The sequence below is a fragment of the Leptodactylus fuscus genome, chromosome 1 (genome assembly GCF_031893055.1).
Source record: "Leptodactylus fuscus isolate aLepFus1 chromosome 1, aLepFus1.hap2, whole genome shotgun sequence".
Lineage (NCBI taxonomy): Eukaryota > Metazoa > Chordata > Amphibia > Anura > Leptodactylidae > Leptodactylus > Leptodactylus fuscus.
Window position 1 is genome coordinate 90,484,156 of NC_134265.1, and position 19,932 is coordinate 90,504,087.

Below are 19,932 nucleotides of genomic sequence, written 5' to 3' on the forward strand. Positions count from 1 at the left end.
TCTAAACAGCCCAGTTTGGGCAAATTCATGGTGGAGGGAGCCTCTAACCAGCCCAGTTTGGACCAATTAATGGTGGAGGGAGCCTCTAACCAGCCCAGTTTGGACCAATTAATGGTGGAGGGAGCCTCTAACCACCCCAGTTTGGACCAATTCATGGTGGAGGGAGCCTCTAACCAGCCCAGTTTGGACCAATTCATGGTGGAGGGAGCCTCTAAAAAACCCAGTTTGGACCAATTCATGGTGGAGGGAGCCTCTAAACAGCCCAGTTTGGGCAAATTCATGGTGGAGGGAGCCTCTAAAAAACCCAGTTTGGACCAATTCATGGTGGAGGGAGCCTCTAACCAGCCCAGTTTGGACCAATTAATGGTGGAGGGAGCCTCTAAACAGCCAAGTTTGGACCAATTCATGGTGGAGGGAGCCTCTAAAAACCCCAGTTTGGACCAATTCATGGTGGAGGGAGCCTCTAACCAGCCCAGTTTGGACCAATTAATGGTGGAGGGAGCCTCTAACCACCCCAGTTTGGACCAATTCATGGTGGAGGGAGCCTCTAAACAGCCAAGTTTGGACCAATTCATGGTGAAGGGAGCCTCTAAAAACCCGTTTGGACCAATTCATGGTGGAGGGAGCCTCTAACCAGCCCAGTTTGGGCAAATTCATGGTGGAGGGAGCCTCTAAACAGCCCAGTTTGGGCAAATTCATGGTGGAGGGAGCCTCTAACCAGCCCAGTTTGGACCAATTAATGGTGGAGGGAGCCTCTAACCAGCCCAGTTTGGACCAATTAATGGTGGAGGGAGCCTCTAACCACCCCAGTTTGGACCAATTCATGGTGGAGGGAGCCTCTAAACAGCCAAGTTTGGACCAATTCATGGTGGAGGGAGCCTCTAAAAACCCCAGTTTGGACCAATTCATGGTGGAGGGAGCCTCTAACCAGCCCAGTTTGGACCAATTAATGGTGGAGGGAGCCTCTAAACAGCCAAGTTTTGGGAAATTCATGGTGGAGGGAGCCTCTAACCAGCCCAGTTTGGACCAATTCATGGTGGAGGGAGCCTCTAAACAGCCCAGTTTGGGCAAATTCATGGTGGAGGGAGCCTCTAAAAAACCCAGTTTGGACCAATTCATGGTGGAGGGAGCCTCTAATTAGCCCAGTTTGGACCAATTAATTGTGGAGGGAGCCTCTAACCAGCCCAGTTTGGACCAATTAATGGTGGAGGGAGCCTCTAAACAGCCCAGTTTGGGCAAATTCATGGTGGAGGGAGCCTCTAACCAGCCCAGTTTGGACCAATTAATGGTGGAGGGAGCCTCTAACCAGCCCAGTTTGGACCAATTAATGGTGGAGGGAGCCTCTAACCACCCCAGTTTGGACCAATTCATGGTGGAGGGAGCCTCTAACCAGCCCAGTTTGGACCAATTCATGGTGGAGGGAGCCTCTAACCAGCCCAGTTTGGACCAATTAATGGTGGAGGGAGCCTCTAACCACCCCAGTTTGGACCAATTCATGGTGGAGGGAGCCTCTAAAAAACCCAGTTTGGACCAATTCATGGTGGAGGGAGCCTCTAAACAGCCCAGTTTGGGCAAATTCATGGTGGAGGGAGCCTCTAAACAGCCCAGTTTGGGCAAATTCATGGTGGAGGGAGCCTCTAACCAGCCCAGTTTGGACCAATTAATGGTGGAGGGAGCCTCTAACCAGCCCAGTTTGGACCAATTCATGGTGGAGGGAGCCTCTAAACAGCCCAGTTTGGGCAAATTCATGGTGGAAGGAGCCTCTAACCAGCAGAGTTGTGGGAAAGCAGGGTGGAGGGAGCCTCTAACCAGCAGAGTTGGTGGAAATCAGGGTGGAGGGAGCCTCTAACCAGCAGAGTTGGGGGAAATCATGTTGGAGGGAGCCTAGTATTAGCAGAATTGTGCAACGCTTATGGTGGATGAGTATGAGGATGCGGAGGAATTGGAGAGGTTGAGTACAGACATGGAGTTTCATGTTGGGGTGCTTTACACAGGTGGGCACAAAAATGAAGGCTCTATCCAGTGGTGGTTCATTTTTATCAAAGTGAGCCGGTCGGCACTCTCAGCTGACAGACGGGTGCGCTTGTCAGTGATGATGCCACCGGCTGCACTGAACACCCTCTCAGATAGGACGCTGGCGGCAGGACAGGACAGCACCTCCAAGGCATATAGGGCAAGTTCAAGCCACAGGTCCAACTTCGACACCCAATACGTGTAGGGCGCAGAGGGGTCGGAGAGGACAGGGCTGTGGTCGGAAAGGTATTCCCGCAACATGCGCCTATACTTCTCACGCCTGGTGACACTAGGACCCTCCGTGGCGGCACTTTGGCGAGGGGGTGCCATCAAGGTGTCCCAGACCTTAGACAGTGTGCCCCTCGTTTGTGTGGACCGGTGAGAACTTGGTTGCCTACTGGAGGAACTGCCCTCCCTGCCGCCACTGTCACATGCTGGAAACATCTCCATCATATTCTGCACCAATTGCCTGTGGCAAGCATTGATGCGATTGGCCCTCCCCTCTACCGGAATAAAAGACGAGATGTTGTTTTTATACCGGGGGTCAAGGATAGCAAAGATCCAGTACTGGTTGTCCTCCATGATTTTGACAATACGCTTGTCGGTTGTAAAGCACCCCAACATGAACTCAGCCATGTCTGCCACAGTGTTAGTTGGCATGACTCCTCTGGCCCCACCGGAAAGTTCAATCTCCATTTCCTCCTCATCCTCCATGTCTACCCATCCGCGCTGCAACAATGGGACGATTCGAAGTTGCCCGGAAGCCTCCTGTATCACCATCACATCATCGGACAACTCTTCTTCCTCCTCCTCCTCCTCCTCCTCCTCCTCCATTAAACGCAGTGAAGCGGACAGATGTGTGGACCTACTCTCCAGCTGTGACGGATCGGATGCTATCCCTAACTCCTCTGTGTGATCTGAGTTATCCCTGATGTCAATCAGGGATTCTCTCAGAACACACAAGAGCGGGATTGTAAGGCTCACCATCGCATCCTCAGAGCTCACCCTCCTTGTGGACTCCTCAAAGACCCGTAGGATGTCACAAAGGTCTCTCATCCATGGCCACTCATGGATGTGAAACTGAGGCAGCTGACTTTGTGGCACCCTAGGGTTTTGTAGCTGGTATTCCATCAAAGGTCTCTGCTGCTCAACCACTCTATTCAACATCTGAAACGTTGAGTTCCAGCGTGTGGGGACGTCGCACAAAAGCCGGTGTTGTGGCACATGCAGGCGTTGCTGGAGAGATTTTAAGCTAGCAGCGGCTACTGTCGACTTGCGAAAGTGGGCGCACATGCGCCGCACTTTCACCAGTAGCTCTGGAACATTGGGGTAGCTCTTTAGGAAACGTTGCACCACTAGGTTGAAGACGTGGGCCAGGCATGGAACATGTTGGAGTCCGGCAAGCTCCAGAGCTGCTACCAGGTTCCGGCCGTTATCACAAACGACCATGCCTGGGCCCAGGTGCAGCGGCTCAAACCATATTGCCGTCTCATCGAGGAGGGCATCCCTCACCTCGGAGGCAGTGTGCTGTCTGTCCCCCAAGCTGATCAGCTTCAGCACAGCCTGCTGACGTCTACCAACGCCAGTGCTGCAACGTTTCCAACTCGTAGCTGGGGTCAATCTAACAGCGGAGGAGGAGGCGGTGGCGGAGGAGGAGGCGGAGGAGGAGGCGGTAGAGGAGGAGGAGGAGGGGGGTGTTCTTCTCGTGTCCCTGCCAGGAATGTTAGGCGGGGAGACGAGGTACACCGGGCCAGTTTGGGAAGCAGTCCCAGCCTCAACTACATTTACCCAGTGTGCCGTCAGTGAAATGTAGCGTCCCTGTCCGCATGCACTTGTCCACGCGTCGGTGGTCAAGTGGACCTTTGTGCAAAGCGCGGAACTAAGGGCCCGCCTGATGTTGAGTGACACGTGCTGGTGCAAGGCGGGGACGGCACACCGGGAGAAGTAGTGACGGCTAGGGACGGCATAGCGAGGTGCCGCAGTTGCCATCAGGTCCAGGAAGGCGGGAGTTTCAACAAGCCGGAACGCCAACATCTCCTGGGCCAGCAGTTTAGCGATGTTGGCGTTCAAGGCTTGCGCGTGTGGGTGGTTAGCAGTGTATTTCTGCCGCCGCTCCAATGTCTGAGAGATGGTGGGTTGTTGTAAAGAAACGCCTGATGGTGCCTTTGATGGTGCAGGAGAAGGAGATAAGACAGGACCAGGGGAGGATGAGGTAGAAGTCAACAAAGTGGCGGAGGCAGATGAAGTGGTGTCCTGGCTCGTCCTCTGGAGTGCATCGCCAGCACAGTCAGCAGTGGCAGTGGCAGAGGCAGAGGCAGAGGCAGTGGCAGTGGCGTGAACGGCAGGCGGCCTTTGTCCTGCCGTTGCTGCCTGCCACTGATTCCAGTGCTTGGATTCCAAATGACGGCGCATTGAAGTGGTGGACAGGTTGCTCTTCTCAGAGCCCCTAATCAATTTCGAGAGGCAAATTGTGCAGACAACACTATATCTGTCCTCGGCGCATTCCTTGAAAAAACTCCACACCTTCGAGAAACGTGCCCTCGAGGTGGGAGTTTTTCGGGGCTGGGTACGAACTGGAACATCTTGGGAGATTCCGGGTGTGGCCTGGCTTCGCCTAAGCTGCTGACCTCTGCCTCTGCCTCTAGCTACCCTTTTTGGTGCTGCACCTGCCTCAACATCCACACTACTTTCCCCGCTTGACATCCCCCCTGTCCAGGTCGGGTCAGTGTCCTCATCATCCACCACTTCCTCTTCCAACTCCTGTCTCATCTCCTCCTCCCGCACAATGCGCCAGTCAACTGGATGCCCTGACGGCAACTGCGTCACATCATCGTCGATGAGGGTGGGTTGCTGGTCATCCACCACCAAATCGAACGGAGATGGAGGAGACTCTAGTGTTTGAGCATCTGGACACAGATGCTCCTCTGTTAGGTTCGTGGAATCGTGGAGAGGCAGGTTGAGGGACAATGAAAGGAGCGGAGAACAGCTCTGGGGAGCAGGGACAGTTTGGGTTATTGTTCTGTAAAGCTTCGGAATTTTGGGAGGAAGGAAGACAAGACTGTTGGGTAATAGGAGGAGAGGAGGCAGAGTCTGACTGGCTGCTGGACAATGTGCTGTAAGCGTTCTCTGACAGCCATTGCAAGACCTGTTCCTGGTTCTCGGGCCTACTAAGGTTTGTACCCTGCAGTTTAGTTAATGTGGCAAGCAACCCTGGCACTGTGGAGTGGCGCAATGCTTGCTGCCCCACAGGAGCAGGCACGGGACGCCCTGTGGCTTCACTGCTACCTTGCTCCCCAGAACCATTCCCCCGACCTCGCCCACGGCCTCGTCCACGTCCCTTTCCGGGAGCCTTGCGCATTTTGAATTCCTAGTTAGAAATTGGCACTGTATACCAGTAGTAAAAATTGTGGGTGCACGTAACCCCAATATATTCTTTGAATTCCCAGTCAGACACTGGCACTATATGGCAGTAGCAAGAAATGAGGGTATTTGTATTCCCAATATACTCTTTGAATTCCCAGTCAGACAATGGCACTGTATACCAGTAGTAAAAATTGTGGGTGCACGTAACCCCAATATATTCTTTGAATTCCCAGTCAGACACTGGCACTATATGGCAGTAGCAAGAAATGAGGGTATTTGTATTCCCAATATACTCTTTGAATTCCCAGTCAGACAATGGCACTGTATACCAGTAGTAAAAATTGTGGGTGCACGTAACCCCAATATATTCTTTGAATTACCAGTCAGAAACTGGCACTATATGGCAGTAGCAAGAAATGAGGGTATTTATAACCCCAATATATTCTTTGAATTCCCAGTCAGACAATGGCACTGTATACCAGTAGTAAAAATTGTGGGTGCACGTAACCCCAATATATTCTTTGAATTACCAGTCAGAAACTGGCACTATATGGCAGTAGCAAGAAATGAGGGTATTTGTATTCCCAATATACTCTTTGAATTCCCAGTCAGACAATGGCACTGTATACCAGTAGTAAAAATTGTGGGTGCACGTAACCCCAATATATTCTTTGAATTACCAGTCAGAAACTGGCACTATATGGCAGTAGCAAGAAATGAGGGTATTTATAACCCCAATATATTCTTTGAATTCCCAGTCAGACAATGGCACTGTATACCAGTAGTAAAAATTGTGGGTGCACGTAACCCCAATATATTCTTTGAATTCCCAGTCAGAAACTGGCACTATATGGCAGTAGCAAGAAATGAGGGTATTTGTATTCCCAATATACTCTTTGAATTCCCAGTCAGACAATGGCACTGTATACCAGTAGTAAAAATTGTGGGTGCACGTAACCCCAATATATTCTTTGAATTACCAGTCAGAAACTGGCACTATATGGCAGTAGCAAGAAATGAGGGTATTTATAACCCCAATATATTCTTTGAATTCCCAGTCAGACAATGGCACTGTATACCAGTAGTAAAAATTGTGGGTGCACGTAACCCCAATATATTCTTTGAATTCCCAGTCAGAAACTGGCACTATATGGCAGTAGCAAGAAATGAGGGTATTTGTATTCCCAATATATTCTTTGAATTCCCAGTCAGACAATGGCACTGTATACCAGTAGTAAAAATTGTGGGTGCACGTAACCCCAATATATTCTTTGAATTACCAGTCAGAAACTGGCACTATATGGCAGTAGCAAGAAATGAGGGTATTTATAACCCCAATATATTCTTTGAATTCCCAGTCAGACAATGGCACTGTATACCAGTAGTAAAAATTGTGGGTGCACGTAACCCCAATATATTCTTTGAATTCCCAGTCAGACACTGGCACTATATGGCAGTAGCAAGAAATGAGGGTATTTGTATTCCCAATATACTCTTTGAATTCCCAGTCAGACAATGGCACTGTATACCAGTAGTAAAAATTGTGGGTGCACGTAACCCCAATATATTCTTTGAATTACCAGTCAGAAACTGGCACTATATGGCAGTAGCAAGAAATGAGGGTATTTATAACCCCAATATATTCTTTGAATTCCCAGTCAGACAATGGCACTGTATACCAGTAGTAAAAATTGTGGGTGCACGTAACCCCAATATATTCTTTGAATTACCAGTCAGAAACTGGCACTATATGGCAGTAGCAAGAAATGAGGGTATTTGTATTCCCAATATACTCTTTGAATTCCCAGTCAGACAATGGCACTGTATACCAGTAGTAAAAATTGTGGGTGCACGTAACCCCAATATATTCTTTGAATTACCAGTCAGAAACTGGCACTATATGGCAGTAGCAAGAAATGAGGGTATTTATAACCCCAATATATTCTTTGAATTCCCAGTCAGACAATGGCACTGTATACCAGTAGTAAAAATTGTGGGTGCACGTAACCCCAATATATTCTTTGAATTCCCAGTCAGAAACTGGCACTATATGGCAGTAGCAAGAAATGAGGGTATTTGTATTCCCAATATACTCTTTGAATTCCCAGTCAGACAATGGCACTGTATACCAGTAGTAAAAATTGTGGGTGCACGTAACCCCAATATATTCTTTGAATTACCAGTCAGAAACTGGCACTATATGGCAGTAGCAAGAAATGAGGGTATTTATAACCCCAATATATTCTTTGAATTCCCAGTCAGACAATGGCACTGTATACCAGTAGTAAAAATTGTGGGTGCACGTAACCCCAATATATTCTTTGAATTCCCAGTCAGACACTGGCACTATATGGCAGTAGCAAGAAATGAGGGTATTTGTATTCCCAATATACTCTTTGAATTCCCAGTCAGACAATGGCACTGTATACCAGTAGTAAAAATTGTGGGTGCACGTAACCCCAATATATTCTTTGAATTACCAGTCAGAAACTGGCACTATATGGCAGTAGCAAGAAATGAGGGTATTTATAACCCCAATATATTCTTTGAATTCCCAGTCAGACAATGGCACTGTATACCAGTAGTAAAAATTGTGGGTGCACGTAACCCCAATATATTCTTTGAATTACCAGTCAGAAACTGGCACTATATGGCAGTAGCAAGAAATGAGGGTATTTGTATTCCCAATATACTCTTTGAATTCCCAGTCAGACAATGGCACTGTATACCAGTAGTAAAAATTGTGGGTGCACGTAACCCCAATATATTCTTTGAATTACCAGTCAGAAACTGGCACTATATGGCAGTAGCAAGAAATGAGGGTATTTATAACCCCAATATATTCTTTGAATTCCCAGTCAGACAATGGCACTGTATACCAGTAGTAAAAATTGTGGGTGCACGTAACCCCAATATATTCTTTGAATTCCCAGTCAGAAACTGGCACTATATGGCAGTAGCAAGAAATGAGGGTATTTGTATTCCCAATATATTCTTTGAATTCCCAGTCAGACAATGGCACTGTATACCAGTAGTAAAAATTGTGGGTGTATATAGCCCCAATTCTATTGCTAGGGGACTTGCAGGGTATTTCTGGGGTGAAGGTGGGGGGGCACACCGTTGGAACGGGTATCGGGGTATATATCGGGTATACGGGAATACACTGACAGTGTATTCCATTCAGGATCCTGGGAAAGCTGGGTTGCGGCGATTGAGCCCGTCAGTGCCACGTTACACTGACAAGCTTCTCCCTGGAATTTAGCTCTTACAAGAGCTGTTGGTTGTCTTCTCCTTCCTATCCTAGCCTGTCCCTGCCTACCCAGAATCTAAGCCCTAGCTAGCTGGACGGAAACCTCCGTCCTCGGTGAATTGCAAGCTCAGAATGACGCGAAGCTGGGCGGCGCTGTTCTTTTAAATTAGAGGTCACATGTTTTCGGCAGCCAATGGGTTTTGCCTACTTTTTTCAACGTCACCGGTGTCGTAGTTCCTGTCCCACCTACCCTGCGCTGTTATTGGAGCAAAAAAGGCGCCAGGGAAGGTGGGAGGGGAATCGAGTAATGGCGCACTTTACCACGCGGTGTTCGATTCGATTCGAACATGCCGAACAGCCTAATATCCGATCGAACATGAGTTCGATAGAACACTGTTCGCTCATCTCTAGACCCCTCCCGAACGGACTACCGAACGGATTTCCAAACACAGGTATGAACGAGGAATAACTTATTTTTTTTTGTAGCCAAAGCTATATGGGTACTTATTCTTTGTGTGGGAAGTTGTATTTTTGTATAGTTTTTATCAATGGGTATGCTCCTATACGTCTTAAATATATGGACAGTGGTTTCACGCACTATAACACTTGCCATGTAGCCACTGATTCAATTCACCTACAAAATCAATGCTAGTAGCAGGAGGATGCAAGTGAGTCTATCTGGACCCAGTACAACCCTAAAAAAAAGTGTCCCAACAAGGCTGATATCCTCAGAAACAGCAATTTAGGACTTTGTTAAACAATATAAAAATACAAGGGCAAAAGAAAAAAAAAAAAAGTAAATTCAAATTAAAAAAAAGAAAAAACAAAACTACAATATAAAATGTCCCTATGATCCAAGTACACAAAATGGTTTAGTTTTCACAAATGGAAAGCATAACAAATAAATAGCCAATTATAGTGTCTACTACTGTTATAAGGAAGACAGGACCAGTATCCATATTTTTTATTTTTTTTTAATGCTAAAATGAGGTAAGAATGCATGGATTATATTTTGACTGATTCAATTGCTTTAAGTCAGTCTGTCATGGATGACTAAGACTGGAAGCCCGCTAATGCTGTCAGGGCTCAGTTCTGAGTAGTGAGTAGGTGTAAAGCACACGGTTATAGCCTACTGGTCTGAGATAACATTAATGGTTACAGATGACACAAACAAAAATAGATTTTATTAATGTAGCATCTAAAAGAGTCATGCAAGTGTCTCTCAGAGACCAATTTATAACTGGTGCTCTCCCTTTCCTATTCCCTAGAGTCACATACTTCCTTCTGTGCGAAGCAGCCAAGAATACATAATAAAACATGTTCTAGAAATTATATATTTAAGGAAGTTCTTCCAACAAATTACCATATTATGTTGGAGACCATATATAAAACTTGTCTGTAGAGAGCCGCTAAATCCAAACAGCCACACACACAGTATATATGCATATGATAAATACTACTATATACTGTGTATATGTCTGTCTGAATTGAAAAGTGAATTGTCCTGTTCTGAGAGAGTGTAAATGGTGGTAAATGATAAAGCTGTTCTTGTAAGCTATAAAGCTGTAGTGATACGCTATGTCTGACTTAGAAAGCCAACGTTCATAAACATGTTAATTCTCAATATATGTATGAAAATAATACAGACTTCGGAGAATTCTTATCTTTGGTCATAGCACAACAGCTGAAGTTGTGTGGCCCCACTCTAATGGGACACTGCACAGCAGTGGATACTTGAGAAGGAGGCTGGGGTAGGCCTTGGGGGTTCAGATTATTTAACCCTTTCACTGCCAAGGACGTAGCTCTACATCCTCCCAGGGTGTCACTTGCCTAGCCGAGCAGCTACATCCTTAATTCTAATGCCCATATCTGTGGTCTCATTTGGTCTATGAAGATAATTTTAGATTCATTTTAAAGATGAGAATCTCATCTTTAAAATGGTATCAAGTTCTTCACGTTAACCCTTACTGTGCCAAAGCAATTCACTGTTGAAAACGCTATTGGAGATTGAGATCTCATTGAAAATCTCAATTCCCAACAGCATTTTTAACAGCAATTTGCTAAAAATCTATAAGGGCTATTATGAAGATCTTGGAATCATTTTAAAGATGAGATTCACATCTTTAAAATGAATCTAAAATTATCTTCATAGGCCAAACTAGTCCTGAGATGCAGAACTTTAAAGTGCCCCCACCTCCTGTCTCGGGAAGCATTAGTAAAACAGGAAGAAGGGAGGAGTAGCAGCTGCAGCGTGCATACAGACACAAAGACAGAGAAGCATTTTCTCTGTCTTTGTACACAACCTGTATGTGACCCCAGGAGGGGGAGAGAAGGGATTCAGTCCCTATTTCACCCCTCCTGTCTATCAGAGAGCATACTGTACTTTTGCTGTCTGATTGTCACATACAGGTATAATGTGATTCCCCCCTGAGCTTTACTAGTGGGGTATTCTTAGGTTATGCCCCCTGAATATAACCAGGAAGTTTATTGGCGCTGTGACCCAGAAATTTACCATTAGAGCGAACAAAGCGGGAGGACCTGATGGTATAAGCGCAAGAGTTCTTAAAATGTGCAGTGACCAGCTGTGTGGAATTATTACGCACATGTACAATATGAGTCTAAAGCTGGGAGTGGTACCTCAACTGTGGAAAACATCTTACGTGGTACCAGTCCCAAAGAAACCCAACCCGATGGGCTACAATGACTACCGACCAGTAGCACTGACAGCTCACCTGATGAAGGTCCTAGAGAGACTGGTCCTGACACACCTACGCCCCCTAGTGAGCTCCGCTCTGGACCCCCTCCAGTTTGCCTATCGGCCGGGCATTGGGGTAGATGACGCTATCATCCACCTTCTTCACAAAGCTCTTTCTCACCTGGAGAAACCCGGGAACAGTGTGAGAATAATGTTCTTTGATTTCTCCAGTGCGTTCAACACCATTCAGCCAGGGCTACTGAGGGAGAAGCTGAACCTTGGTGGTGTGGACCATCACCTGTCCAACTGGATACTAGACTACCTGACAAACCACCCTCAGTATGTGAGAGCCCAAGACGGTGTGTCTGACACTGTGATCTGTAGTACGGGGGCACCACAAGGTACAGTTCTTGCCCCATTTCTCTTCACACTGTACACTGCTGACTTTAGGCACAACTCATCCAACTGTTACTTACAGAAGTACTCCGATGACTCTGCTATAGTAGGCCTCATCACTGATGGCGACGATAGGGAATACAGAGACTTAAACCGGGATTTTGTTGAATGGTGCCAGCAGAACCAGCTCAGGATTAATGCTGGGAAGACCAAGGAGATGGTGGTGGACTTTAGTAAACGGAGAGGTGCTCCAACCCCGGTGGAGATTCAAGGAACATGTATTGAGATAGTCAGGACCTATAAGTATCTGGGCGTGCTCCTCAATAATAAACTAGACTGGGCTGATCACCTGGAGGCGCTGCACAGAAAGGGCCACAGCAGACTCTACCTGCTCAGGAGGCTGAGGGCCTTCGGAGTCCAGGGGACACTTCTTAGGGCCTTCTTCAACTCTGTGGTTGCCTCAGCCATCTTTTTCGGTGTGGCCTGCTGGGGAAGCAGTATATCAACCAGGGACAGAAATAGACTTGACAGGCTGATCAGGAGGGCCAGCTCTGTCCTGGGGAGCCCCTTGGACCCAGTACAGGTGGTGGGTGACAGAAGGATACTGTCTGTGGTGACCTCCATGCGGGAGAACAAATCCCACCCCATGCATGGGACCCTGATGGGACTTGGCAGCACTGTAAGTGACCGTCTGCTTCATCCCAAGTGTGAGAAGGAGCGCTATCGCAGGTCCTTCCTTCCAACCGCGACCAGGCTGTATAATCTACATCAGACCAAACGAAGATCAGTCCGCACAGAGAACTAATGACTATGACAATGACCATGAGGTCTTCCTCTTTCTCTTCCGTTTTTCCTTAGCTGCTATGCACTCCTAGTATATCTTCTCAGCTTATGTGTGTCTACGTCTGTATTATCCTGTAACTGTATTACTATGCTGCTGTAACATGCTGAAATTTCCCCACTGTGGGACTATTAAAGGATTATCTTATATTATCCAGGTCGCAGCGCCAAAAAAAAAAAAAAGTCGCACCAAACTCACAACACATACACAAAGTCATGAATAAAGTTTACATTTCACCCAATCCCTGTCCTGTCTATACCTGAGATCTCTAGTGTAAAATACGCCTCTAGTGATATCCGTTACACGCTAAAATAATAGTAATAACGATTATCACTAGAGATGAATGTATAGATTGCTAAAAATATTTATAGGGGGATGTAAAATAATATTTTTATGCAAAGTCCTATTTAATTGGCATGCACAAAATGGGATGGCGCATTTCTGCGATTTTGACGTTTCTTTAACACCTGCCCCTGTAAATATATACGTGTGGTATGTATGAACTCCTCACATATTGCAGTTTTTAGAAAGTACATTTTGTTTGCAGAAAGGGATTGCTTCAGTTGCACTTTAGTGACAAATTTAAATTTTTGTGCAATTTTTGCTAGCAATCTCTGTTTGCCGCAACGTTGCATGAAGGTGCTTGTATATATGAAACATTAAGTTGTGTTTTTATATACGGTATGCTGTGCAATCTCAAAAAAGTTAGATTTTGGTATCACAGTCACAGTTTGCTAGGTGCAGTATAGCTTTTTAACATATTAGTGAATAACAGCAAAATTCTGCTTGTTTTCTGTATTAGTGTTTTTGGGAGTCCGAGCTTTTGTTGTAGTTGATGTTTGCGGTACATATAGTATATTTAATTTGAGATGGGAGAATGCCTTTAATGGGAGAACCCCTTTAATTGGGCATAGAGTCTGTGCTAAAATGGGCTTCATCTGGCTATCAGGCTATTTCATAAGTAACATTACTGGGGGAGACCTGAAAGGGTCTGGGGCAGGCAGCTGCCATTTAGGGCAGGATACCACTAATATGAGTCAGATTGGGAGAAAAGGCCAGGGGAGGTCTACTGTAGGCAGTAGAGTCAAAGTCACTAGACCTAAAACGTAAGTATAATGTTGGCGGAAATAAAGGGCGGAGCTTCCATTTGCCACCTGTGCCACTTCTGACTGCACATTTCACAGTCGTGTCGCTAGAAGTGAAGTCAAGGAAACAAGCTCAGTGCTGACATCTTAATCAGCATTCACTCTTCTTATGCGTTTTGTGCACTTTTGTGTGAATTGGCATAAGGTGCTCCCCACTCTTACAATATGAGTATATTTATGTTCAGACATAGTAGATTCATTAATAAATTTATATAACTATTATTCATATGGATGGAATTGATTAGGAGTTCACAGGAGTCCAATAACCACACAATGAGCATGATTTCACAAAAATGAACCCACATCAAGCAAACTTAAGTAAAACTGACCCACTATGGCACTGCACACTATGGTTTGGAGCATATCTTCCCCCAGTACAAACACCAACTAGAAGTCAATGATGCTCCAACACCATCACTGGACAACCCAGACAAACCTTCATAGTTGCTCAAAGCTGTCCAAAATCAGGGAGGGACCAGCAATAGTCCTTAACAAATGAGAAATTGGTCACAGAGATCTATATGGAATGGCATGACACAATCTACCTCAAATATATGACAACACAACCAAAAACCCTTAACATAAGAACTGGGTAGGAGGATCTTGCCTTCATCTATTGGTAAAATAAAAATAAATGGAGGTCCTGATTTTTACATCCGTAAATCCTCATTGAACTATCCCTGCCCTAATATCCTCCATTTACATAATTTATCAGCTATTCTCCCAGCTAATCTGTGTATACACATTCTTCCCCCTCTTGTTCCCTAGAATTATTCTTTAAACTTATAATGCTTAAAGTTCCATAACTTCCCTTTTCCACCAATAAGCTTTTTCTAACACCTACTTCCGTACTGGGGGCATATGGATCCTTACAATTTCTTTGGGTAACATTACCACTTAAATATAGCACAACTTGTGTCTTGGAGAAAGCACATATCACTGCTCACTTCCCTTGCCTTAGAAAGCTGTAGAAAGTTTCCCCTCCCAATTTTAAGCTCTGGGGTACCGAAGCATACAGATATACAGAATGTCTGATGCAGACTATACATACATCTCATAAAAATCACTGATCTATGCATGATGTCTGTTAAAGCAGGATAAGGAGAGATACTGTGAGTAGAAAAATATTACTCCAGGGGATGGTTTTCAGACCGTATTATGAGTCTTTATTCCCTTCAATATGTCTTACAATATATACAGACCTGCTAGATTTGTGGTCATAAGTAACAAGGTAAAAAGTCAACTTTGCCAGCATAAACCTTAATGTAAAAAATAAACCTTACAATAGCAGGTGAGCAAGAAACAAAATTTTTTTTCTAAGAAATCTTGTTGTTACTGCAGACAATAAGTATTGTAAATTTCATCATATAGCAAAAATTAGCAAAAGTAATGGACAGAATGGCTACAAATATGGCTGCTGAATTAGGACCCTGATGCAATACATCAAAATGAAAAAGCTGCGCGCAGAGTAGGAGAAGTAGTGTCTAATAGGATGACAAAGTAACTGTATGACGGTATGACTGTATAACGGTATGACTGATGAGCAATGAGTGATAAGCACAGATGAACAAATTAGAAGTGACAAATCCTGAGTGATTAGTGATGATTGTAAAATTATGAGTTTAATACTGGATAACAAGGGACGAGAAATGACATTGCTGCAGAAACGATGACTTGTGAACGATCATCATCCTGACACATGGAACTATCTTCTTGGCATTGTAAAGGAAAGCAAAGATTTGTTATGTCACAGAGTATAAAAAAAACATTTAATGCAAGAATATGCAAAGCCATTTTGTGACACTCATAAATATTATAGACTATGGATTATTAAAAAGGACCTGTTAACATTTCTGACATGTGAATAATTGTTTTCCGCATAACATAGCAAATGTGGAGCATCTTTTCTTAGAATTCTGTATAGTGCCATTCCTCTATCATTCCTCCTAGAACAGGTTGTACCAGTTGGAGATGTATCCTTACACGGTCCGACACTGTCAAATCACTGCCGCTGGTCTATGATAAGAGTGTGCCAGGGAAATCGCAATAACCAATTTACACTTATGTTTCAAGAAGGAATAACAGAAAAACATTCATCACAAAATGATAATCCAAAATTGCTATTTTTAGGCGATTACTAAAACCATTTAATAAAAAAGACAAGGCAGGACAGCTGACATTTTCTTTTTAAGGCTCAGGCCTAACATTTCGGGAAAAGCAGCTTTTTTTGTTGCAGAATTTGCTGTGGTTTTTAGAGCCAAGGAGGCCATCAACATGAAGAAAATAAAAAGATAAAAGATAGGGGAGTATATTAAACATGTTATTCTTACATTCTAAGTCCTTAGATCCAAATTTAGAATCCTTGGAAAACTTTCTTTATAGAGATGAATTAAGGGATAGCTTTAGGGGTATGTGACAATGTGCACTGACATAGGATGCAACCACTTGTTATTGTCAGAAGCAATTCTGATTCAGAAAGTGGCTCTACTGGCCCTTATGACAGGGGTACCTGGAGCACCTTAATTGATTTGACAGTGGGTGTTCCTCATGCCAAGCAATGTTATTTATACATTATATGATTGTTTAGTTGTCACTGTATGGTCCACAACAGAAGACATCAACATAAGCATCTGCCCAAGGAATTAACCAGCGTAAGACCTTCATGGTCTAACAATTCACAATAAGCCTGTTCATAGAAGAAGACTTTTATAATAATGGAAACAAAACAAACTGAAAATTAAGTAAAGAGACATTTAACGTCATGGAAATATTGGTTAATGGAATGTGGGGCTGTGGTGTCAAAGGTATGCCAAAAGGATAACCTATTAGCAAATGTTTAACTCTATGGTTATTGTATATTCTTGCAAAAATAAAAATTTATGCACAAGATAGGTATTAAAAGGGGACCTTTTATCACCATCACCAACTCTTCGCATGCTTCCAGTGCCGATGGATTTTTTTCTCTAACCCCCACCATTCCAGAACTTTTGGTTCTGTTATTTTTAGCACCCAACAAGTTGTTTAAACTGTGTACTAAAAGGTTAATTGTGTCTGGCAAACTGCTCCAGCCCATGACCTCCCTCCTGACAGTCATAAGCATAATTAGCATATTTTGTGCTGAAACTAAATGCAGTAATTGCTCAGGAAGGGTGAGGGCTGCAGAAAAAAAATACGACACTGTGATCAGTGGAGCAGGGCCTATTAAAGGATGCAAAAGACTGGAGTTGGTAGCAGTGGTAAAAGGTCCGCTTTAAATGTCTGATTACAGTGAGCCCCACAATCGCTGTAATGGGGGTGCCATTCCCCCTCCATTCTTCCTCACTGCACAACCACATCTAAATGGAGAGAAACAGACAAGTATAGAGTTTGGCTGTTTTCATTGGGCAAAGAGATATTGAATGGAGAGGCAGTGTATCCACTGCTCCATTCATGTGGTTGTCCAGTGAGGGGGAAGAAAGGTCCTTGGAATCCTTATCTAATGATGCGAAGGAGTTAGAGCCCCCAGTGATTATAAATATAGATAGACAGACAGACAGATAGATGGATGGATGGTATGGACCATTTACTGGCATGAAGGTTTCCGGAAATCTATGCCAACTATGAATTGGCATAGATTTCAGTCTAGCCACACAACCTAGGAGTCATCTTATAAAGGAGGCGCATTCTACCCCGCTCCACACACACACATGAAGACCAGCATACAATACATCAGTCTTCATAAAACATCCCCTATATGTTTATAGGGCAGCACGGTGGCTCAGTGGTTAGCACTGCAGCCTTGCAGCGCTGGAGTCCTGGGTTCAAATCCTGTCCAGGACAACATCTGCAAGGAGTTTGTATGTTCTCCCCGTGTTTGCGTGGGTTTCTTTCCACACATCAAAGACATACTGATAGGGAATGTAGATTGTGGGCCCTATATGGGACAGTGACTGTCAATGTCTGTAAATATGATGGCGCTATACAAGGAAGCATAATAAATAAATAATAATAAATAAAATGTATATAATGTAAAGAGCTTTAAAGTTACTTTTATATCATATGAGGGCAGATATATTTGCTCCAATTTATACTATATAGTTTTGACATGAATAATTGCCATTTCTAATCCAAACTCCTATAAAATATGCAAGAAATAGGTTATCATTCTGCCCATCATTAATTTTAGAATGCATTGTTTGCCTTAGTTGTCTTGAAATAATTGCATCTGTCTGTAAGATTGGGAAGCCACAGCAGCTATATAATTCCAATTTATTCTGCTTGTCAGAGAGATAAGAAGTAACAAGTGCCTTCACAATTATGCCCACACAGTCCAATCCTAATATGAAAGGTTAAAATCTACATGTGTACTAACCCAGTACAGCAGCTAGACAGAAACACGATCGGTGAGGCTTGGCAGATTTCATAGCCTCAAGACACGTTTCTTTATTTAGGATTTGTTTAGTGACCTTAGAAGCCAATGTATATGTTCAGTTTAGACTGGTATGCTGTATACAGATATAGCAGTGCGGTTCCATTTACTGACTTCATATACACATTATTTTACAGATGCATTATGTTACCTTTAAAGAAATACATACATAAATATATTTATAAGATTACTGAATATATTGGATAGATGTGGACGTAGAAAGTTGTTCAATACTACGTACAACATACGTAGACTTCCTGTCAGATGTATTAAGGACACTAATCCACTCATAGATCCATAAGATCAATAAGCCTTATAACCCTGTCCATGCATACAGCGGAAAAAACATGACTTTACTAAACATAGACAACTGCATAGCCACCAGGATCTCTAGAGAAGAGTCTCATAAGACTCAAACTCATCTCCAAGTATAAAAGAACAGATAGGAACACTAAACCTCTGGTCCATAAGGAACGGTCGGTGGTTTAGTATCCCAGTCATATAGACCCAAGAGGTTCCTTTTGAATACTTACCATCTTCAAAATATATACACAAACCCCAAAGTTATTCCTATCTCTATGATATAACCCCAATTTCTGATCAGTGGGGCTCTGACTTTAGTCGTGCATGCCCTTTAAAGTTTTTCCTGCCCAGTAGCTGCTCCAGCCAGTGACTGTGCAGAGAGTTGTAGCAAGACCCCAGTCATGTGTGAGTGAGGAACAGGCAGAGTTAAAGCTTCTTTGCTGCACCTTAAATTTCAAGATTGTGAGGGTCCTGGCTTTAGAAATGACAATAAGAAAGTGGTGGCACATTCTAGCAATTTACCATCATTTTTTTGTCATGAGTGTAACAGTACAGTAAGTACAAGAATATTTTAACTGCAAGATCTGACCCCTGCATACAGTCATATGCACAGTTAAATATATATGATTGTAAGAGTGCTAACTCCCACATTAGTCTCATCTGAAGGGGTGGTCAGAAGACGATTCCCTTATGCAGTCAATAGACGTTTCCAGAAGAATAGATTATTTTTTTTTTTTTTTATATACATATATTGGTATAACATTATCATAATTGCTTCCATTTTCTGGATGCTAAGGCTGCAGGGAATTTTGCCCTCCAGAGCTATCAGAAGAACACGATTTTCTGTTTCTAGCAGCCTGACCATTCCTTGGAATACTGTATGTCATCAGTATGTTTTCATACACCATACTCATATAAAGTGCACAGATATAATTTAGCTCACCCAATTCGTTCCTGTTCCATCTCCTCCATTTTAGCAGCTCTTGCTATGACTCTGTTAATAATTTCTTTCTCTTCATCGGTTAAGTCTTCGTGTTTCCTTTGGCGTTCACCCTGGTTAGCTGGGTGTACAGACCAGTTGGCATCATGTCTACAAAGACAAAAAGACAATCTGTCAGTAAACATATATTATATTATTATTATTTATTTATTTATATATATAGCACCATTAATTCCATGGTGCTTTACATTTGGGGGTTTACATACAATACACAGAATATACAGGTAGATATAATACTAACAATGATCGGCTGGCACAGTGGGGTAGGGGGCCCTGCCCGCGAGGGCTTACAATATACTGTAGTGCTGCAGAGTTTTTGATGAATATAAAATATATCTATTTTAGAGTCACTTGAATTTCAATATAAAATAAATTACAAGGTAAGTTATTATTAACTAAAGTTCACATCTGTGTCAGAGTCTCCAGGTATCTCTTTTTCCTCTGCTGATTTCAGTTTAAAGACCATGGACACCCGACAGACCTCATTATATTCAATAGGGTCTACAGGGTCTGCACAT

General features: G+C 43.7%; 1 protein-coding gene across 1 annotated transcript in view; it reads right to left on the reverse strand.

Annotated features, from left to right (window-relative positions):
- RPH3A (rabphilin 3A) overlaps positions 1-19,932 on the reverse strand; it is a 113,015-nt gene that overhangs the window by 60,747 nt on the left and 32,336 nt on the right. The window contains exon 3 of the mRNA XM_075273991.1: positions 19,358-19,504. Coding sequence (XP_075130092.1) covers positions 19,358-19,504 — 147 coding nt within the window. The remainder of the gene's footprint in view (positions 1-19,357; positions 19,505-19,932) is intronic.